Here is a 23,901-nt window from a genome sequence, read left to right as displayed (position 1 = left end):
AATTTTCTTTTACCCCTGTTTTACAGCCATGGTCATAAATGAAGAACAAAAGAGGAGGGAATATGCTACTCCAATGCTGGTCACATGCCTGAATGCCTAGGCACAGGGTCATCTTTGATCTCCAATGCTGGTCACATGCCTGAATGCCTAGGCACAGGGTCATCTTTGATCTCCAATGCTGGTCACATGCCTGAATGACTAGGCACAGGGTCATCTTTGATCTCCAATGCTGGTCACATGCCTGAATGCCTAGGCACAGGGTCATCTTTGATCTCCAATGCTGGTCACATGCCTGAATGCCTAGGCACAGGGTCATCTTTGATCTCTGTTAACAAGGGAGCATTGAAGAGAAGACAGCTGATCCGCTTTCAGCTCAGATCATGTGACCAAATGCCTAAGCTTTTGGTGAATTGAACAGCACTGGAGGAAGTCCGCAACAGCATTTTCTTTTGGAAAGGTAAGTAGGTAATGATGAAAATGAGAGTAGTAAAGCCTTTTCATTAATCCTTCTCCGCCCCACCCAAACTTACCCTCCTTTGAGTTAACATTTGAGTATGGATAATACCCGTAAAATGCATTAATGTGATTATAAAAATCATCTTTATTTAGTGCTGCTATCATTTTACTACCGCTGAGCAACAAAATCTTTTAATTCAAGTTGCAAAAATAATAATTATTGTTATCACATTGACTTGTTCTTTTATACATCAAGCCAAATGTTGTTCTGTCACAGCCCCCCCGGGATACACGCCCTTTGGCGGCTGCCATCCAAAAAAACCTTGTTTTTTAACTTTGTTTTGAAGCTAATTTGTAAGAGAATTCATGAAGGTAAAAACCCTTGAGCCTTTAGAACCACTTTAATTATTATTTTATTTGTTTTTGTATTGGACATAAAGGTTTTACCTGTGGATATTTGTAATAAAATAAAAAGTTGTTTTACATAATTTGTTTTGTTCAGATGTGTGCATGGGGCCTTTAGTATTGTTTTCTATACACCAAATGTGTACCAAAGACTTCCAAATTGCCATATTGCATTTAGTTTGACATAAAATGACAACATTACAGATTTAAATGGGAAGGTAATTATTAATAAGTTTAACCGCTTCAATACTGAGCATGTTTACCACCTTCCTGCCCAGGCCAATTTTCAGCTTTCAGCGCTGTCGCACTTTCAATTATAACTGCACAGTCGTGAAATGCTGTGCCCAAACAATATTTTTATCAATTTTTTTTAGACATATAGAGCTTTATTTTGGTATTCAGTCGCCACTGGGTATTTTATTTATTTTTGCCTAAAAAAACTAAAAAAGACCGAAAATTTTGAAAAAAAAAAACATTTTCTTAGATTCTGGTAAAAATTTTTGTAAATAAGTAATTTTTCTCCTTCACTGATGTACGCTGATGAAGCTGCACTGATGGGCACTAATGAGGTGGCACTGATGCGCGCTGATGAGACAGCACTGAAGGGCACTAATGAGGTGGCAATGATGAGGAGGCACTGATATGCAGTACTGATGGGCAATGATAGGCAGCACTGATGAGCACTGAAAAGTGGCACTGATGGGCATGGAGAGGCAGCACTGATGGGTGGCACTGATTGGCATCACTGATGGTCACTGATTGGCATCATTGATAGGTGCTGATTGGCAACGCTGCTGGACACTGATTGGTATCACTGATGGGCAATGACTGGCATCACTGATGGGACTGTTGGGGCTGCCCTCATTATCTGCGCAGGTCTCCCCTGTGAGGAAATGCCACTGATCAGCTTTCCTCATCTCAGACATTGTCAGTGTTAGGAGAGGAAAGCCAATAACCGGCATTTCCTTGTTTACATGTGATCAGCTGTGATTGGACACAGCTGAGCACTTGGGTAAAGAGCCGCATCATCGGGGGATTAGGAATGCGTCTTGTCCTTGTCCTGTCGCCACGCTGCATGCCCCTGCAGGCACGCAAGCATGGCGAGAGTGGGACGACGTCATATTGTTGGAAGAACAACAACATGTAATATAAAGTACTGTGAACTACATAGTGTATGAATTATACCTTTCTATCCAGCAGGTGGCACTGCAGTATGATAGTGTGTGTTCTATGGTACAAAGTAATAACAGGATGTATCTAAATATGTACTTGTATGCTCCTTGTTTCTGTTCTCTTCCTGTTCTATGATAAAAGGCATGTAATATATTTCTCCATAAAAGTAAAGCCGTTTGCTGTTTCCAAGAACCTTCCAAAGCATGATTTCAATACTCAGACAATAGGTTATGGGTCCCAGGCACCCAGCAAAACCAGTAGCACCCAGAGGTACTGGAAAGAATACTCAGTGAGTACAGCAAGTCAGTGAATACTGTATACAAGCTACTGAAACATGACAAGTGGTTCAGAGTTTGAAGTTTGCAATTGCAAAGCTGAACAATGCCAATTACCAGCCGTGGACATTTAAACTGGAAGTGTTTCTCACCAAGGATGACTTGTGGCAAGTGCTGAAAAAAGACATAGATGGAGAAACAGAGGACTGGGATAGCAAGGACAGACAGACAAAAGTAATTATAAGCTTACCAGTAGAAGATGACCAGCTTATCCACATAAGAACAGAGGAAACGGCCAAAGGCCGTATGTGGACTTCATCACAAAAACTACATGAGCATTCAAGCCTGAACAGTAAGTTGTTTTTGCTAAGAAAGCTATATAACATAAGACTAGAAGAAGGCCAGGAAATGTGTGACTACATGAATGCTATGCTAGAAATCATAGAGCAGCTGCGTTCCATCGGAGAGGACATCAAAGATAACCATATTGTTGCCCTGCTCCTCTGCAGCCTTCCAGAGACATATACTGCTCTTATAAATGCTTTAGATATCAGACCCAAGCAGACACTGGAATATATCAAAGGGAAATTAATCAATGAATATGACAGAAGGAAAGAAAATATGTAAAATTAATACAAAGCTCTTAAGATGTACAAAGGCACAAAGCACCACAAGGAAAGCAGAGCCTGTTTTCGCTGTAAAAAAGACTGGTCACTTAAAAAAAGACTGTTCTATCTGGATAACCGAGCAGCAAAAGCTAAAGTTATCCACAAAAGAATGAGACAAAACAATCAAAAAAGAAACTGCAGACACATAATGGAGTGGCACCTTTAAAGTGACACAGTGAACCAGCCATGCGGCTGGTGCATAGACTCAGGAGCAACAAGCCACATGACTATCGATTAAACTTTTTTCACAAACATTGATTACAGTGCAAAAGACAAAGTTTTCTTAGCAAATGGGAAAAGCATCAGGATATGCATAGATTATAATGTAGGACTATCCGTTAGGGATGCACCGAATGGAGTTTTTGGGGCCGAAAACGATACCGAAAATAAATCTTCCTTGATCCCGAAAACCGAAACCGATACCGAAACAGCACCGAAACCGAAATAGGCTTTTTTTTTATCTATTACCCAAAAAAATTATTGGATATACAAAATTGTGTTACATTCATATTCGTTTTATTATTTATATTCAACGTAATTATTAATTTTATGAAGAAAAGAATACTACAATCCAGTAATGTCAAAAAGTACTTTAATAAAAAGTAACCCACATAAAATTGGACAGTGGACACAGAAGATAAAAATAAAATAAGACTGCAGTCAGTGCACATTGCACCACCATACAGAATAAAACAGGCACAAAAAAATAAAAAAATAATAATATATAATATGAATATAATAATAATTATTTAATATTAATATAATAATAATATAAAAATGCCAAAGACTGACTTTTTTATATTTTATTAATTTCCAACTTACATCAGAACTAGTAATTCAGTTCTCTCTCCCTAAGGTTTCAGCGGCTGGATGTGCGATAAGTGTATGTATGTAGCTGCGGGTTACATACATAGTCATACAGTAGACCACACTGTGTTCCGGCCTTGGGTGTGGGCTGAGACATCCTGGAACACAGATTAGTCTATAGCAGCGGTGCTCAGCCAATCACAGCAAGCAATGTAGACTAGTCTGTGTTTATGGAAGTCTCCGCCCATACCCAGAACACAGTGCGGTATAGTGTATATAGTACTGTATGTAGAGTAGACAGCCACAGATACAGGACATACAGTTTTGCACATGCAGCGGGCTGACAGCTTAGGGAGAGAGCCGAGTGACAATGACATAGTTTGGCCCAACAAAAGAACTTCAACAAACTATGTATGTACTTTAAAGAACAACTCTCTCAACTAACCATAACGTAAATATGGCAGAAGGCTGTTATTCTGTTTCACAGTTTCTGTAAATATATAACATAGTACAGTGCTATCTGCTATGCTACAATAACATTTTTATTTTATTATTTTCTTTCAACTTAAATGAGAACTAGTAGTTTTTTTCCCCAAGTTCTCTCCCAAAGGTGTCAGCGGCTGGATGTGCGATATAAAAGTGTATGTATGTAGCTGCGGGTTAGATACATACTAGTCATACAGTAGACCGCACTGTGTTCTGGCCCCGGGTATGGGCGGAGACATCCTGGAAGTGGAACACAGACTAGTCTACAGCAGCGGTGCTCAGCCAATCACAGCAAGCAATGTAGACTAGTCTGTGTTTATGGAAGTCACCGCCCATACCCGGAACACAGTGCGGTATAGTACTGTAGTATGTAGACAGCCACAGATACAGAACATACAGTTTTGCATTTGCACATGCAGAGGGCTGACAGCTTAGGGAGAGACATAGTTTAACTTTAGCCCAACAGCAACAAACTATGGTACAGTAGTTCAAAAGCTGGAGTTCTCTCTTAAATTGAAGTGCAAAAAACTGTAGAAGAACTACAATGATGAACAACCAACAAATGGCACAATTAGACAATTGGAACATACTAGGTAGTCAGTCATACTATGTTGTATGTTCCAATTGTCCAATAGCACAGTCCAATACCAATTCATTTACTATGTTCAACATGGTAAATGAATTGGTCTATGCTACGGATTTTTAAATCTATTTCAGTAAAAGTGGTAGATTTTGCTTTAAGAACAAAAGCTGTTCAGCTTTCTCACAGGAGAGATGGTTTCTCTTCTCATCAAGAATATGAGATGCTAGACTGAATAGTCTCTTACTCTCTGTACTGGTGCTTGGGGCAGATAAATATCTGCGTGCAATCTGTGCAAGCAAAGGAAAACGTTGTTTGTTGATGTGCCAGTACTCAAGTGGATTGTCGCTTCTGACAATAAGCTGTTCAGCTAAATAAATGTCCAGCTGTTGGGTAGCTGCACTTGTTGTGGCACCGCTATGGATTGGGGTGCATTTGGGTAAAATTTCCTCAAACATATCAGATATGGAGGGAGTGTGTTCCTCTTCACTTGTATGCGACCGTTTCTCACTTTCCTCTGTGCGACACCTCGAAACTCCTTCACTAGATGCTTCCACCACCATATTAGCTGTAATGGCATGAGCTTTGGGACTGTCACTTGCATATTTTTTTACCTTTTCAAACACTGTGGCCACAGACGGTGTTAAGCCTGAGGCACTTTTTGAAAGTGGCACTGTTTTCTTGTAATCAGAATGCTGAACTGGATGACGTGTTTTCAGGTGGTGTATCAAACCTGTTGTTGAAAAATTCTTTGGCACTGTACCCCCTCTTGAAACTTCTGTTGAGCAAAGAGTACAGATTGCAAATTTGGGGTCTTTATAAGAAACTTTAAAATATTTCCACACTGCAGACATGGTCCATCTTTGCTGGTAACGTAGAATAATATCATAGAATGATTTATAGTGGGAGTGAAATCTGAGAGGGGGGTAAAAAAAAGGACGAAATCAATTTAAAAGCTAAGCCCCAGGAGGCAGCTTTAAAAAATAAAATAAAAACTAACCAATCCTTTTTTTTTTTTATGGTGCTGCTCTTGGCATGCAAGGTAGTTATGTCTGCACTGCAGTACATCCGACTTGTACCAAAAAAATATAACTGAACTGAATAAATTTGATTTGAAATGGAATGGATTGCAAATTGCAATTGCATGCTATTTTATTTTTTTGAGCTATTCTATAGTATACTTCATGCACCTTGTTGTCATTGAATAAAATTTGTCACTTTGTCTCACCGTAGTATTATAAGTTATACGACACTGACATGACAGCAAGCGCATGAATTTTTTAAACATGACAGTACGCAATAAATATAATTATTAATATATTATGTATGAAATATAATATATATTTATTGCATACTGTCATGTTTAAAAAATTAATGCGCTTGCTGTCATGTCAGTACTGTATAACTTTTACTACGCTGTCAAAGTGACACATTCAATAACAGCAAGCGCATGAATTTTATACTGTACACTACATAATAGCTAAACAGCTAAAAAAAAAAATAGCTTGCAATTTGCAATCCATTACATTCCATTTCAAATCATATTTAATCACTCAGTCAGTTCAATTATATAATTTTTTTTGCTACAAGTCAGATCAGATGTACTGCAGTGCAGACACACAGTCATTTTAAATACCGTAGTCAGACTCAGTACTAGTACTATACTAAAATAATCAAGAAATAAAATTACTAGTTTGTTTCTGTCAGTTTAAGAAGGCAAAAGCAGCAATGTTCACCGGCGAATAGTAATGGTAGCCATCCAGGAGTGACAGTGCCCACTCTTGTACTTGAGTATGCTATGTGCAGCCCTCTATGAAGCCGCCTCTCGCTTCCCAGTACTGTCTCTCACTCCCAGCAGCGTCTCTCAGGTCCCAGCAGCGTCTCACAAGCATGAGGAGCATCCGCTGGGAAGGTGCCAGCGTCTCAACAGGGAACGTGCTTACGAGTGCGGCGTTGTGGCGTCTTAACCGCGAGTAACGTGCACTCCGCCCACACAATGAGTGACATCACCTGCTGGTTCTGCCGCCTCTACTGTGCATGCGCGATTTTCGGCGCCAGTATTGGCAAGAATTCTCTTTCGGCTTTTTGCCGAAAGGGCCATTTTCGGCCGATATGTTTCAGTGGCTGAAATTTCAGTGCATCCCTACTATCTGTTATGCAGTTGTTCCTTGAGAGAGAGGGAGACAGAGAGGGGGAGACAGAGACAAAGAGACAGAGAGAGAGAGAACTGTGAGCCATGTCTAGCTCGTTATGCCTTTGTCTTGCAGGACTTTTTGGGGGTTTTTTTCGGAGGTTTACAAGTTTACTTTAAGTTTCAGGGTGATGAATGCACAATTCACAATTATAAGCGATTCCTCGCAAAAGGAAAACTGGATGATCACCTATGCAGGCTCATCACCACAGACCAGCAAGCCAATATGGTCTCTAATGACCTACACAGCAAATGTATTTACTTATGGCACAGGCAACTGGGACACAGAAGTCCAAAATCTATACAGGACATTATAAAAAGAGGTTTATCAGAAGATTTAACAATAGCGCCTTGCAAAGTGCTCATGAAATGCAAGTGCTGTATTGAAGCGAAAGCCACACGTGCGCCCATTCCACAGGCATCTCAAAGAAAAATTAGCCACCCCCTGCAGCTCATGTTGCCTACCTCACAAGTACTGGGGAGAAGCAGTCATGACTGCAACCTACCTACAGAAAAGACTACCCTCAAGAGCCCTTAAAAGTACTCCATTCGAAATGTGGCATGGATCAAAGCCTAGCATAGGGCACATCAGAGTGTTTGGTAGTAAAGTATATGCCTATATTCTAAGTGAGAAGCGATCCAAGCTGGAGAACAGAGCCATAGAGGGCATTCTAGTAGGCTACAGCAAGAAAACTAAGGGTTACAGAATCCTACACCCAAAGACTGACAAAGTGACAATAAACCAAAATGTTTATTTTGATGAGAGTCCATCATCAAACACCAATCGCTAAAAGCTGTGAAGTGAATATGCCAAGCAAACCAGAAGAAAAGGTCAATCAAAGTGAACCTTTGCAGGAGTCAGAACAAGAAGTGGAACTCACATTGCCTAAATCAAGTTCCCCACCAGATCCTACTGAACTGCCTGAAGTCAGAAGATCCACTCTGACCACAAAGGGGATACCACCCCAGTCAAAACACACAGCACACTTGAACCAACATCCCGGGAAGACGTAGAAAAAGTGCCAAAATGTGAAACCAATAAATGGAGAAAGGCAGCAGAAGAAGAATTAAAGTCACTTCAGGAAAATAAAACCTGGACACTCACAGAGCTCCGTCCTAACCGCAGAACCATAGGAAGTAAGTGGACTTTCAAAGTAAAGTCAGACGCAGAAGGGAATTTCCACAAATACAAAGCCAGACTAGTTGCCAAAGGTTACTCCCAGAAATTCGGTGAAGATTACAATGAAACATTCCCTCCCGTCATAAAACACTCCACCATCAGAGCACTTCTTAGCGTTGCACTTGGGAAGGGTATGCAAGTTAAACACCTAGATGTTAAAACTGCTTTCCTATATGGAGACATTAAGGAAGATCTCTACATGGATCAACCACCAGGGTTTGAACAAGGAGACAACCTTGTGTGTAAACTTCGGTCCTAAACAATCTGCAAGGATGTGGAATGAGAAAGTGAACAAAGTACTTAACAGAGAGGGATTCTCAAGAAGTAAAGCAGACACCTGTCTCTACTCCAAGAATCAAGAAGACAGATGGATATGCATCCTTATCTATGTTGATGATATTATAACCTGTTTTAAACAAGAAGGGGATTACAATGAGACAAGCTGAAACTAAATTTTGAAATCAAAGAACTTGGGAATATTAGCTACTTTCTGGAAATCCAAATAGAGAGAGACAAAGATGGAAGTTATCTTCTCATCTCAGAAAATCTCGGAAATCTTGGAACAATTCCATATGCAAGATTCAAAGGAAGTGAAAACTCATATGGAACCAACTAAAGAGCAATGAAGCAGTCAGTGTGACTGGAATGCAGTAAAAAGAGTGATGCAATACCTCAAAGGAACAGTTAAGATGAAGTTACGGTTACCAGAAACATCAGATCCAACACTGGTCGGATATGTGGATGCTTATTGGGCCGGGAACTGCACAGACCACAAATCCACAAGTGGATTCATCTTCCAGTATGGGGAAGGAACCATAAGTTGGTCTAGTCAAAAGCAAGCAACTGTCAGTCTATCTTCAACTGAAGCAGAGTACATTGCAGCAGCACATGCATGTCAAGAAGCGATATGGATTCGTCAACTTTTTGAGGACATTGGGATAGACGTGTCAAAACCAATTCCTATTTTTGAAGACGACCAGGGATGTATAAAGCTTACGCAATCAGAAAGGGTCAATCCTAGGACCCAACACATTGATGTCACGTATCACCTACTGAGGGACAATCAAGAGCAAGGAGTTATTGACATTTAATACTGCCCGTCAGAGGAGATGACTGCTGATGGACTCACCAAGGCTTTTGTTGAAGGAATGTCATAGTTATATCCAGAAGAAGCTGAATGCAATTTGACAAAGCACATACTGTTGAGAAGGGGTGTTGGAACAACAACAACATCTAATGTAAAGTACTGTGAACTATATAGTGCATGCATTATACATTTCTATCCAGCAGGTGGCACAGTTGTATGATATTTTGTATTTTATGGTACAAAGTAATAACAGGAAGTACTGTCTGTATATAAATATGTACTTGTATACTCCTTGTTCCTGTTCTCTTCCTGTTCTATGATAAAAGGCATGTAATATATTTCTCCATAAAAGTAAAGCCATTTTCTGTATCCAAGAAGCTTCCAAAGCATGATTTCAATACTTGGCTAATACATATGACGTCGTCCCAGAACAATTGAACCACCCCACAGCCCTCATTTCTCTATATGGCGGGCGGAAGGTGGTTAAAATACAATATGTCTTGTGTAGCAGCTGTATATGTTATAATATACTTTTGATTTGCTATTTTTTTACACAAAAGTGTAGTTACCCTTTATCATAATTGGTATTTATATCTCATTTTCCCCATAACAAGATCCCCCACCTTCTTTGAGAGAGACAGCAGCCCTCTCTTTGTAAACTAAATTTGGTAAACTGCAATTATTAACGCTGTGTTCTTGGGTTTATACATGCTAACATCTTAACTCAAAGGGGTTGTAAAGTCAGAAGGTGTTTTATCCTAATGTATTCTATGCATTAAGATTAAAAGCAGCAGCCCCCCTAATGCTTACCTGAGGTCCCTCCCTGTCCAGCGATGTCCACGAGTATCTCAACCGTCAATCTCAACCGAGATTCTCCTTCCTGATTGGCTGAGACAGAGCAGCGGCGCCATTGGCTCCCACTGCTGTCCATCAAAGTCAGCTAGCCAATCAGGAAAGAGAGGGAACGAGGAGGGTCGGGGCTCCATGTCCAAATGGACACAGGGAGCCGTGATTCAACTCGGGTGCCCCCATAGCTTGTGGGGGCAATGAACAGGAGGGAGGGACCAGAGAAGAGGAGGATTCGGGCTGCTATGTGCAAATCCACTGCAACAGAGCAGGTAAGTATAACATTTGTTATTTTTATAGGAAAAAAATAGACTTTACAATCATTTTAAGCCTCATACACACCACTAGTTTTTGACAGCTCAGGTCAGAGCCACTGTACTAACAATCACCTGCCAGAACACTTCATTGGCTGAGAGCGCTGACCGGGTGGCGGGCCGGCAGACCTTTTTTTGGTAATGAGCCTTCGACAGAAGCTGGCTGTCATTCGGTCCGTGTGTATTAGGCTTTAGTCCCTGATACGAACACTGACATAATCCCTAAATCAATTACACTAAATTATACCAATTACTCTTTCCTCTGAACAAAAGTATTGAACCTTCCTAGTCCTGCACCCAAACATACCAGCACTTCTATGTCACCACTCAAAGTTGAGTCCTGCCCCCTTGGAGCTCTATGGATGATAGTGCAGTACAGTGGCAGCTGCTGGTTTTTTGTTTCTGGAGCGGCAAACAACAACTCCCCTGCAGCACCTCAAAGGACTCCCCCCGGCTGTCTTCCAGCGGCACTTACTCTATCGGCCTCGGGGATCGGCAGGCACATCGAGGATCAGCGGCAACACAGCAACAGGGATTGTGGCCACACAGTGGCAGGAATCGGTGGCCACACAGTGGCAGGAATCGGCAGCCACACATCAGCAGGGATCAGCAGCCACATCAGGCAGGGGATCAGGCTGCGGTGGGCATCTGGCAGCATCTCCTGTGTCCTCTTCTCTACTGAGATCATGGCGGCTTCCCATGTGCGTCTCCTCCCCTCCTCCTAGGCATCCAATAGGATCGCCTGACCTTTCAGCCAATCTGGAAATGGGTATCAGACCAGCGCTTCCTGATTGGCGGAGAGGCGATTCAGTGTTAGAAAAGCAAATATTAATTGGCTAGTCTAACACACCTGGGTGGGCTCCGAGTGCAATGCTCTGTGCTTTGAGTCCACCCTAGTTTGAAGCCTATTATTAGAGCCTACGGCTCTAATCAGGTGCTTCAAAAAACACCCCCGCCATTGTAATTCATGTGCCTGGCATCCTGAAAGGGGCCGGACGCATAAATAGGAGGTGGCCGCGGCGGCCGTGGATAGATTCATGCTATGCATGAATCTATCCATTAACCATATAGGGGGGTGGCGTGGATAGAGGGGGTGGCGCCCGTGTGCCCTGAATGGACGGTTTACCCCTGGCGCAGTATAAAAAAGAACTGACTTCTTACCTTTTGCCAGAGGGAAATTGTACACTTATTTTTAAGGGGAATCTAAGTAGTTTTCCACTTGCCAATTCAGGCTTGAGAGAAAGGCAACCTGCTAACATGTTATAGCAAAAGACAGAAAATCAAACAGAAGTCATTTATAGAGGATACATGATCAAGCCATTCAAAGGAGAGTGGTAAAGTTGGGAGCACATAGGGCAATGTAGGTCGTACTCATAACCACTATCTTGTTCCCTAAAACATCAACATTTACAACGGTTGGCCGCTGAAGACATTGCAGCGCGTCGATAAAGAAGTGTGTATATGTCATTCAGAATCTTTCTCAGTAGCAAGATTTAAAGACTTCACGCTCGCTTGTACATCAGCCAACTAAAACATGTCTTAATCCAAATGCTTCCCTCTTGGCTGAGTTTCACTGACAGCGTAAAATAGAGCCATTTTTTCCCTGACTTACATTGACAAAGGGTCAGGGCTGTCAAAGCTTAACAGTTTCTAGAAACTCTGTACATTTGCAGTAAGTGTTGTACCTGCTCCATTGCTAAATGTCTATGGCGTTCACAGTTCAGTGCTGTCGGCTTTAAGTCATTGTTTTTGTCGCTTAAAAATGATTTTATACAAAGACGGAAATATACTCACGGACACAGCTCTACTTCCAGATATTGAGTAGTCTGGCTGTTGAGGAAAAAAGATTCAACCACTGTGGAGAAATGGAAAAAAAAAAAAAAGCAATTTTGTGAGGAAAAAAATGAAACGTTATTGGCTAGATAGAAGCTAAATGATTACATAGGAAGATGCCGGTGCTTTCACCTTTTTTTTTTTGCTATTGCATAAAGGAGCTATGAAGCCCAGAGATACATAGAGTTGTGTGTATAAAGCCAGCCTCTGCTCGCTGTTCTGGAAAATGTAGTTGATGTAGATATTTGGCTCTTCCAGTAAGCGTCTTCCTGCTCAGGCTCCACATAGTAATGGTGACATCTTAGGTCACTAGAAATATTGACTTTTCCATCTGTCTCTGCCACTGGCTCCCATCAATAATATTTGGGAGGTAAATATGCCCCTTAACCAGGATAAATCTAGTACAAATAATGGCTTTAAAATGATGCATTGAAGCACAGACAAGATTTAAAAACCTGCGGTCAGCCTGCAGACCACAGCTCTGACAGTGCCCATGAATTCACACTAGAAGAACAATTATATGTGGTGACTGGTATTATAGTTCTGTATGGTGTACTTACTGACTGGTTATTACCATAAGGAACAATGTGCATATTCATTTAGACATTTCTATTACAAGAACATTTTTTATCTGCTAGATTCACCTTATTCACAAATAAAGCCTTGCGCACTTCAGAGGTTCTGTTTCAACCATTAAAAAAGCTGTATCTTTCACCCAATTATATTAAAAACAAAGGTATGGATTATAGAATGAAACTATTTATTATTGGTATTGCTTGCACCTATTTTATTCCATCAAATAAACTACAGTGGATTAAACATTTGCAACCTAGATATTTTAAAAGTAAAATGTTACTAAACCCACAACAGTAAAATCAGTGTGTGTATGCAGTAAAGCATGCTTGTTATATTCACTGTGGAACCTAAGGCCTGGTTCACACCTATGCATTTTTATAGTGCGTTTTCAGTTTTGCAGAAACACACTACAGTCAATTTAACATGGTTTCCTATGGATGTAGTTCACATCTGTGCATTTTATGGAAAGGCACAGGGACTTTTTTCTGGTTTTTGGTTCCATAGATTTCAAAGGATGAAATGCATGTATTGAAAAACGCAAAATGCACCTGCAATATGCAAACTGCAACCTGCATAAGTGTGAACTAGGCCTAAGGGGTTAATTCTCTGCATTGTGTAAAAAGTTTGATCCTGTCTCTTCTGATCCTCTGATTTTTAGTCTATTTTCTCTCCAGGTTGAATGTACTTTATTCATACAGAATAGAGTGAACCACATTATGGCCACTAGATGGAGCCAAAAATTCATTGCCTATGACCACAAGCTCCAACTGATAGGGAAAGTACTACAGGTGGGTCTAAGCCTTCGGCAGACCAGACCATGTGAATACCACTGGATGCACACGAAAAAGTTGCAAAAGGGTTAGTTAGCAAACATACCTCAACCATGGGTCATCATCCCTTTTGGACTGACAAAAAGGGTAGTATTTAGGCATGCTACTGTTCCATGCAAAACCTGTACTGACGTGTAAAAATACAGTGGAACTTTGGATTACGAGCATAATCCATTCCAGGAGTATGCTTGTAATCCAAAGTACTTGCATATCAAAGCGAGTTTTCCCATTGAAGTCAATGGAAACGAAAATAATTTGTTCCGCATTGACTTCAATGGGATGCAATACCGCATGCGGCCAGAGGCGGGGGGCGCTGGAGAGCCTCGGAAACGGCCGAAAAGGCCCAAGCACACTTCGGCGGACTACGGCAAACCTCGGAAAGACTCCGTTCATGAGCCTTTCCGAGGTTTGCCGAGGTCAGCCGAACTGTCCTCGGGCCTTTCCGTGCATTTCCGAACGCCAACGATCGGCGACCTTTGGCTCTGCTCGGCTCAGGCGCCCCCAACCTCAGGCCAAAAGCGGTACTGCATACCACTTTTGGCCTGAATCCTGCTCGTTTTGCGAGACAACACACGCAAACCAAGTTAGGATTTTTAGAAATACAGTGCTCCTTTTGCGAAACGCTCGTTAACCGCGTTACTCGCAAACCAAGGTTCCACTGTACTGCTATTGCTGCAAGCAATTAATGTGGGTACTTTGTTTTGCATGTCTAATTGTTTCTTTCTGCCAGTGTGTGAGAGACTCTTAGGGGTCTATTTATTTATTTAAACACAAAATTTACAGACCTTTCCTCTAAGATTCACATTTTTTTCTAATTGGATTCAATTGAAAAACGTGTGAATCTTATAAATAGACACATTAAAGTGTTACTAAACCTAAAAAAAAATTCACCCTAATGCGTTGTTTGCATTAAGGTAAAAAACTTTTTCAGTCTCCCTGTACCCCCCTTCTCCTGTGTGAAGGGGAAGAGAGGGGAGAATAGATCAGGGCTGTGCAAGGCTGCATCTATTCTCCCCTTACTTCCTCTTCACACAGCATTCGAGCAGCAGCAGCAGGAGCCATTGGCTCTTGCTGCTGTCAATCAAATGCAGTGAAGAGGAAGTGGGGGGTGGGGCTAAGTCCCGCTGTGTAAGTCTATGGAGAGCGGCTCCATAAACACACAGCTCGGGAGCACGGGAACTACGTTTCTCGCCATAGCCAGCCACTGGCTATGGTAGTCCCAAAAAGAAGAGGAGGAACCAAGATCGGGGACCGGAGAAGAGGAGGATCAAGGCTGCTCTGAGCAATTCCACTGCATAGAGCAGGTAAGTATAACATGTTTGTTATATTAATTTTAAAAATTGCTTTTAGTAACAATTTAATGTCTAATGGCCCATACTCACAATCGAAAAATCGCACAAAAAATACAGCTTTCGAACCGATCGTACGATAATCTGATCATTAGTACACATCTTTCGATAGCTAATCACAACAGTTCATCTGATCAGACAAGCACAAAAATTGCTTGTCTGAAACGATTTTCATTTAATCAGTGCAGTTGTCATTCTAAAATATAAAACACACCACAACACATTAGATCACTTCTGATTTTTTTTATTTTGTAATACAAGAATTTTCGTAACGTTAGTAAACTCTTGATTTTCGATATGCATCTAGCATGCAAAGAAAAACGGATGATCCTTCATCCGATTTTTGGATCGTGTGTACGGGCCTTAAAGTGGTTGTAAAGGCAGAAGGTTTTATTTGTAATCTTAATGCATTCTATGCATTAAGATAAAAAAAACCTTCTATGCAGCAGACCCCCTCAGCCCCCTAATACTTACCCGAGGTCTATCTAGAGCCAACAATGTTGTAGGAGTGTCTCGGCTGCTCGGGACTCCCCTTCTCATTGGCTGAGACAGCAGCGCAGCACCATTGGCTCCCGCTGCTGTCAATCAAAGTCAGTCAGCCAACGAGTAGAAAGAGGGGGCGGGGTCGGGCCACGGCTCAGTGTCTGAATGGACACAAGCTACTTGCTGTGTGGGCACTCAACAGGAGGGAAGGACCAGGAGCACCCAAGAGGCACCCAAGAAGAGGAGGATCTGGGCCACTCTGTGCAAAACCACTGCAACAGAGAAGGTAAGTATAACATGTTTGTTATTTTTAACTAAAAAAAAAAATGAGACTTTAGTATCACTTTAAGTATGAAGCTACACGACTAAGCAAGAAACACACCTCTATCAATGGCTCTACCTATGCTGGACTAACATCACAGTTTATAAAGGGCAATCAAAACATTTAATGGTTTGGATTTATTCAATTCACCTTCATAGTCCCAGAGTCCATTAAAGGGTTTTCCAGGTTCCCCAGGGGGTGCATGAGGGTCATCAAAGAAAGGAGCATTAACTATCAACAGCAGTCCATCTGGATGTGGCTTAAATGTGATTGTCACTGGGTCATGCAACACTGGTATGCTGTCCCATGTTGTAGTTATTTTGTAAGTTTGCTGAAACAATTAAAAATAGCAAAAGACTAAGTAAAATTAGAATATAAGGGTATATTTTTATTTGAAAAAAAAAAAAAAAGCAGAGATATTTATCCTACGAAACTCGTGAGAATGGAGGCAAGATCAAATATTTACAAATTTCCCTATGAAGGGAATCTTACCTGTTTTTCTTTGAAGGTTGAGTCATCATGGTGCCTTTAAAAAAAAAGTAAAAAAAAAAAAAAAAAGAAAAGCAATTTAGTATATAAAAATACATAAATATTTAGCGGTGGTCTAGTTAAGATTGTTTTCATGTAACTTTCACCCAAGATTCAGACATCGGATTCCATTGGAAAAGTGTGTGAATCCTGAGTGAGCGTATGAATCTTGGGTGAAAACATTATGGTGTATGTTTATTACACTGAGAAGTTCTTCTCAGTTCAGTTCTCAGCAGTTCTCAGAGGAAATTATATCTTCTGCAGCCTGTTTATGAAGCTGAGAACTTCAGTTTTCAGAGGGAGAACAGAAGAGTGTGTGTCTATACATTATATATATATATATATATATATATATATATATATATATATATATATATATATATATATACATACAGTATCTCACAAAAGTGAGTACACCCCTCACATTTTTGTAAATATTTTATTATATCTTTTCATGTGACAACACTGAAGAAATTACACTTTGCTACAATGTAAAGTAGTGAGTGTACAGCTTGTATAACAGTGTAGATTTGCTGTCCCCTCAAAATAACTCAACACACAGCCATTAATGTCTAAACCACTGGCAACAAAAGGGAGCACATCCCTAAGTGAAAATGTTCAAATTGGGCCCAAAGTGTCAATAACAATTCTTATTTTCAGATCCTCAGAGCGTTCTTTGCCATGAGGTGCCATGTTGAACTTCCAGTGACCAGTATGAGAGAGTGAGAGCGATAACACCACATTTAACACACTTGCTCCCCATTCACACCTGAGATCTTGTAACACTAACTTCTCACATGACACCAGGGAGGGAAAATAGCTAATTGGGCCCAATTTGGACATTTTCACTTAGGGGTGTACTTACTTTTGTTGCCAGTGGTTTAGACATTAATGGCTGTGTGTTGAGTTATTTTGAGGGGACAGGAAATTTACACTGTTATACAAGCTGTACACTCATTACTTTACATTGTAGCACAGTGTTATTTCTTCAGTGTTGTCACATGAAAAGATATAACAAAATATTTACAAAAATGTGAGGGGTGTACTCACTTTTGTGAGATACTACATTTGTAAAAGCTGTAGTATAATGTCACATGTTTCAATCTCATTACTTACATGCCAAACTCTATTTAGCTGACCCTTTATAGGACATAGTCTAAAGAGATATATTTTGTCTAGGTCAGTGATTTTCAACCTCTGAGACATGGCCTAGGCCTGCCTCATTTCGGGCATCCAGTTACCTGCTAACCTTCCACGGTGCCTCCTAGCTCCCATAATGCCCTACAACCTCCCAAATTGGGCCACGGTGCCACAAACCGGTTGGTAGCTATCAGTGCCCCCAACCTCCCACAGTGCCACAGTGCCACTGCAGTTGCCAATACCTGCTACAGAGCCTCCAGCCCCCACAGTGCCCCCAACCCCCAACAGTGCTCCATAGCTTCCACAGGGCCCTACAGCCTTCCACAGTACTCCTGCAAAGCTCACAGCCTCCCAGAGAGACCCCAATCCCCACAGTTGCCCCCAAATCCCTCCAGAAACCTCATTCTTTACAGAGCCACCAAGTCTGTTGTAGACCCCTAACTCCCTCCAGAACCCCTATCCCCCCCCCACAGTGACATCTACCCAGAGCCTTCCAGCATTTCAATCAGGCTCTGTATCCACAGATACTAGAGAATGGCCCCAATTTTGGTAAACAGTATAGTACATATACAGCTTCTTGCCTCTGTTATGCCCTGTACACACGGTCGGATTTTACGACGGAAAATGTTCGATGGGAGCTTGTTGTCGGAAATTCTGACAGTGTGTAGGCTCCATCGGACATTTCCCATTGGAATTTCCATCACACAAAATTTGAGATCTGTATCTCAAATTTTCCGACAACAAAATCCGTTGTCGTAAATTCCGATCGTGTGTACACAATTCCGACACACAAAGTTCCACGCATGCTCGAAATCAAGCAGAAGAGCCGCATTGGCTATTGGACTTCATTTTTCTCAGCTCGTCGTATGTGTTGTACGTCACCTCGTTCTTGATGTTTTGAATTTCCGACAAGATATGTGTGACTGTGTGTATGCAAGACAAGTTTGAGCCAACATCCGTCAAAAAAAATCCATGGATTTTGTTGTCCGAATGTCTGATCGTGTGTACGGGGCATTAGGATACATCTCACAGTGAAGTCCAGTGAAGGACTGGGTAAACAGGCAAAGAGCTGGAGGGATCCTTGGGATTTCACCACAGGCAAGCGGGTGGAGGAGTCTCAGGGCTGGAACCACCAGCAGGTAGCTTTAAGGTGAAGGACCACCCCACTTAAAGCACAGTACGCTGGTAGCAGCCCATGTAGTACTCTTGGGCTTCAGCTCGGCTGCCCGTATGCCAGGATTAACTGTGGAGGACTAAACTCCTGGCAGAAGATTGCATGCCCAGCCACCTCTGCTTAATCAGGTGTCTTCTCATTATGCTACTGAGGGAGAGAAGGAGAGAAACGTATATCTCCTGTGCATTTCCAGGAGTTCAGGGCCTTGTGGAGGACCAGAAGAAAACTAATGCCCTGTACACACGACCGGTTTTGTCGTCAGAATAAACTCTGAAGGTTTTTACGACGGAGTTCCGACGGAATTCCTTTCCAGCTGTCTTGCATACACACGGTCACACCAAATTCCGACCGTCCAGAATGCGGTGACGTACAACACATACGACAGGACTAGAAAATGGAAGTTCAATAGCCAGTAGCCAATAGCTTCCATCTCCTACTTGCTTCAGAGCATGCGTCGTTTTTGGTGCGTCGGAACAGCATACAGACGAGCGTTTTTTTCCGATAGTAATTTGTTCAGTCGGAAAAATATAGAACATGTTCTCTAAGTCCGTCTGAATTTTCAACAGAAAAAGTCCGATGGGGCATACACACGGTCGGAATATACGATAAAAAGCTCCCATTAGACTCTTTCTGTTGGATATTCTGCTTGTGTATACATGGCATAAGACTTGAAAAAAGCCCAGTCTTTCTGCTAAGCACTTTGATTCAGGCATTGCTGTAGTAACCAATTCACCCCCTTTCCCTTTAATCTGGTTTTCTTAGGAAAATGCCTACTTGTGATGCTCGAACACACATTTGTCTGCTTCTCACACAAAGAAAGTCTTGTAAAAAAAAATTATAATCTGTAATACGTTATTTCTTCATTTATTAGTCAGATTATATCTTCTTTGAAGGTTTGAATGCAATTTGTAATGAGTGAGACAAAAAAAAAGAGAAAGTAGGTTACCCAGTTCAGGTTGCTGGACCTACAGGCCTGTTGACTATTGCTCTGTGATGTGCTCTGTGTGTGCTGTGTGTACATTAGATCTCAGTGAAATTTCTTATTTTAGTACAGCTGCAGTTTGCTGAAATGCATTACTAGCTCACTGATTGGTTTCTCTTGCTGCCTGAAAAGGCGCCGTTATCCAGTAGTGTAAACCATAGCAAACAATCAGACTTCATCATTTAACTTGACTTTTGTCGTTTTTCTCATTTGACTGCAGCAAATTGAACCTTACTTGGTTGCTATGGTTTGGTATATTTGGCACATAGGCTTTGCATTTTGCAAGGGCCTGTTACGTGTTAAAGTGACACCTTATTCCACAAAAATAATCCATACGCACCCACTACTCAATGGCCCTGTAATCTATTTTTCAAGAAATTGGTATTTATGGCTCATTTACATTTGTGGTGCCTGATCTGTGGTGGATCATTCTTCAGAGGGCATTTGACAGGTGGTGTGGAGTTGTTATGTTGCCTCGTCACCGCCTATTTTAACTCCTATAAATCTGCATACATTGCACATGATCACGGTGCAACCTGATTAAAGAGGAGCTCCAGGCTCCTTCACACAAAAATCTGAAGTTGCTGAGTTTTAACATTGGGATACTTGGCAGTTCAGGAATCCAGCGGTGTCCTCACCCCAGCCGCTTTTTCAATCGACTATTGGGTGCTGCCGCCGCCATCTCCACTAAGGAAAGCCTTGCAGCTTCCCAGCCGGTTGCTTCCTGCGCATGTGCAAAGTGCGCTGCACTGTGAATGTGCCAGCTGTAGGGGAAGGAGGAGGGGGTACAAACTTCCAGCTGAGTTCACCGCGACAAACTCAGCCTGAAGTGGGAGCGGATACCTCTCAAAACCAGGTACCTGCTCTCCCTCCCCATAAGGTGCCAAATTTGGCAGGGGAGGGGCGGCTGCAGGGGAGGGGGCAGACAAGCGGAGCTTCCCCTTTTGGGTGGAGCTCCGCTTTAAGGGGAATGGGTCCTGTTTGGTGGACGCTACTACTTCGGACTAAGACAGGGGATCATTTCTGCCACTCACCGCAGCATGTATACATACCTCCCAACTTTCTGAGATGGGAATGAGGGACACCTATTAGAAAAAGTATGTAGGGAAAGGACACACACCCGGCCATGCCCCCTTAAAGGAGAATTGTACAAAAAAAAAAACGATTGGTTAAACCCACAAGTGTTTTTTTTACCACTACTATTCCTTAAGGCTACTTTCACACTGGGGCAGGCGGGCGCTGGCAGTAAAGCGGCGCTATTTATAGCACCACTTTACTGTCATTTTAGCGGTGCTATTCGGCCGATATTGAGGCGATTTTAACCTCGCTTGTGGCCGAAAAAGGGTTAAAACTGCCCCGATAGCGTCCGAATATCGGCAGTTAGGCGGCACTGCCCCATTGTTTGCAATGGGCAGGGGTGCTTTAGAATCGGTATATACACCGCTCCTATAGCACTGCAAAGATGTGACTTGCAGGACATTTTTGACTGTCCTGCAAGCGCACCGCTCCAGTGTGAGAGCCCTCGGGCTTTCACACTGGACAGACAGGAGAGTCTCTTTACAGGTGCTATTTTTAGCGCTGTAGCACCTGTAAAGCGCCTCAGTGTGAAAGTAGCCTTATATTGGCTTTTCAAAATTACAAAGGCAGCAACTTGGAAATTGGATTAAAGGTTTAGCACTGGGAAACTACTTTTTGATAGATAAGTAGTGCATTTTATATACAACTATATGGATCAGACCAAAATGAGGAACAAATGAGGTGGAAAGAGAGACAGAAGAACATTGTTCTGAATGAAGGACAGTTGGCTATGTGTATACACCATATCCTCTGCCATTGCAGCTTAATGGGGGCATTTGGGAGATGGCAAAAATGTAGCTCAACCAGTTTTTTTTTACCACTCCCCAACCACTAGTGTAAATGAGGTATTATTGTGTTTTTCTGCCTCTTTGTAGTGTAGTGCACTTCCATTTGGCTGGAACAAGTAGTACAGGCTAGTTGTGGTCACATGCATTGCTCTATGCAGACTACAAATCCCATAGTCCATAATCCATCTCAGGAGCAAGAAATAATTGGTGGCTACATTCCTACATCCAGTGGGACAGCGGAGAATGAACGTAGCCACTCTCTAACAGGAAGTCAAATCACAGCAGCTAAAAAAGGAATGATTTGGAAGAGGCTGAAAGCAATAGAAGGTACTTTTTTTATTTAAGAATACATATTTAAAGGAGAAGTACAGCCTAAGCTCATTTTGCTGTACTTCTCCTGTGGATCGCAGGAGTGCAGTTTGATCTGCATTCCTGTGACCCGTTTTCAACTGACAGTGGGCTACAGCCAGCTGTCGGCTGACGTCAGAGAGCCAGTCCAGGCTCGGGAAAGATTGTGACACTGGAGTCGGGATCCGCCCACATGCCTGGACTGGCACCCGGCTCAGCCTCTCAGCCGCTCCCGTCCCCTCCACAGCCCAGCGCTGTGGGGGGGGGGGGGGGCAGAGCAGAGAGCTGTGACTGACAGTCAGCAGTTCCCTGCTCGGGAAACTGTGAGAACCGAGCGATCTGCTGTGTTTGATCGCTCGGTTCTCAGTCTTAGAGGCGCCGGGGGACAGATGTAGATGAAGAGTGACAAGTTTGAAAAAAAACACAATATTTTTTACTTTTTGTTATAATAAATATCACAATTTAAAAACAAAAATTCCTCAGTTCAGGCCAATATGTATTCTTCTACATATTTTTGGTAAACAAAAAAAAAAAACGCAATAAGCGTATATTGACTGGTTTGCGCAAAAGTTATAGCGTCTACAAAATAGGGGATAGATTTATGGCATTTTTGTTATTTTTTAATTTTTTACTAGTAATGGTGGCGATCTGCGATTTTTATTGTGACTGTGGCGCTTTGAACACTTTTGACACTATTTTGGGACCATTCACATTTATACAGCGATCAGTGCTATAAAAATGCACTCATTATCCTATAAATGTCACTGGCAGGGAAAGGTTTAACACTAGGGGGTGATCAAGGTGTTAACTGTGTTACCTAGGGAGTGATTCTAACTGTAGGGGGAGGGGACTGACTGGGGGAGGTGACCGATTGGTGTTCCTCTGTACTGGGAACACACGATCGATCTCCTCTCTCCTGACAGGAGGTGGATCTGTGTGTTTGCACACACAGATCCACGTCCCCTGCCTCTGTTACTGGCAATCACGAATGCCCGGCGGACATCGCGGGTGCCCGGAGGACATCGCGGGTGCCCGGGGGACATCGCGGGTGCCTGGCGGACATTGTGGCTCCCGAGTGACACAGCGCGCCCCCTAGATGGCCGGGAAGCCCAGGACGTCATATGATGCCCGCCCAGGATAGGAGATCCCTCCTGCAGACGTCATTATGAAGGGGTATGAAGTGGTTAAATAAACTGTATAAAAAGAAAAACAACCTCCCAATAAAATTGTGCATTTATGTAGGAATGTTGTAAGGACCTTGGAGTCTAAGTGCCTTTGTGGCAGGGATTGATGTCATCTGTTTGCGTCCTTTATAAAGAGCTGTGAAATATGTCAATGCTCTCTAAATGAATACATAAAATAAAAGGAAATGAAATCCATCAGTCTGTGCCCTTCTCTAATTTTGCCCTGTGCTTGATCTACAACTTACGAAGGACTGAACATTTTAAATGAGCCTGTTGCTGAGCGCCGCCATTTAGCCTCCTATCTACGTTAAAGATAGATACTCCCTCGGAGCTGTCAAATTACACACGATTTACTGTAAAGTCTAGATGGGAGAGTCTTCAAACTGTAAAATCCATTATAAAACATTTCTTAAAGGGCCATAATTACTCAGCATGTGAAATGAGCTAGCTCTCAGCTTTAAATGTGTATTCCATGAAACTTTAATAAACTATCATAAAACCCAGGCTTGCCAGTTATTAAATGTAAACTATTCACGGCTGCAGATTAAAATGCCAGAGCTGGAAATCAGCCCTGTGGTAGTTGTCAATGGCTCATGTTTGTTTTCCTCAGAAATGTATCAGGTTGGTACATTCTGAGAAAAATGGCTGATGATAAAAAAAAATATATCCAGGCTTCTTTATTAAAAAAAAAAAAAAGCCAATAGCCTGGTTGACTTGACAGTTCTGTGACATATACAAGTGATTTCTGTACTACTTCAGAAATTGCATTAATATGCAGCTGTTATAGGAAGTAATTTTTAAAATGCAAAAAAAAAATTA

The 23,901-nt window shown here is 42.0% G+C and overlaps 1 protein-coding gene across 1 annotated transcript in view; it reads right to left on the bottom strand.

Moving 5' to 3' along the window:
• LOC141127583 (UPF0462 protein C4orf33 homolog) overlaps positions 1-20,367 on the bottom strand; it is a 120,046-nt gene extending 99,679 nt beyond the window's left edge. The window contains exons 1-4 of the mRNA XM_073614189.1: positions 20,324-20,367; positions 16,354-16,387; positions 16,012-16,192; positions 12,263-12,323 (exon numbers count right to left, since the gene is read on the bottom strand). Of these exons, the coding sequence (XP_073470290.1) occupies positions 12,263-12,323; positions 16,012-16,192; positions 16,354-16,387; positions 20,324-20,367 (320 nt within the window). The remainder of the gene's footprint in view (positions 1-12,262; positions 12,324-16,011; positions 16,193-16,353; positions 16,388-20,323) is intronic.
• Between the last annotated feature and the right edge of the window lie 3,534 nt (positions 20,368-23,901).

This window comes from Aquarana catesbeiana, linkage group LG01 (assembly GCF_042186555.1).
Source record: "Aquarana catesbeiana isolate 2022-GZ linkage group LG01, ASM4218655v1, whole genome shotgun sequence".
Taxonomy (NCBI): domain Eukaryota; kingdom Metazoa; phylum Chordata; class Amphibia; order Anura; family Ranidae; genus Aquarana; species Aquarana catesbeiana.
Note: the sequence above shows the minus strand (reverse complement) of the source record. Positions and strands in the feature narration are given on the sequence as shown.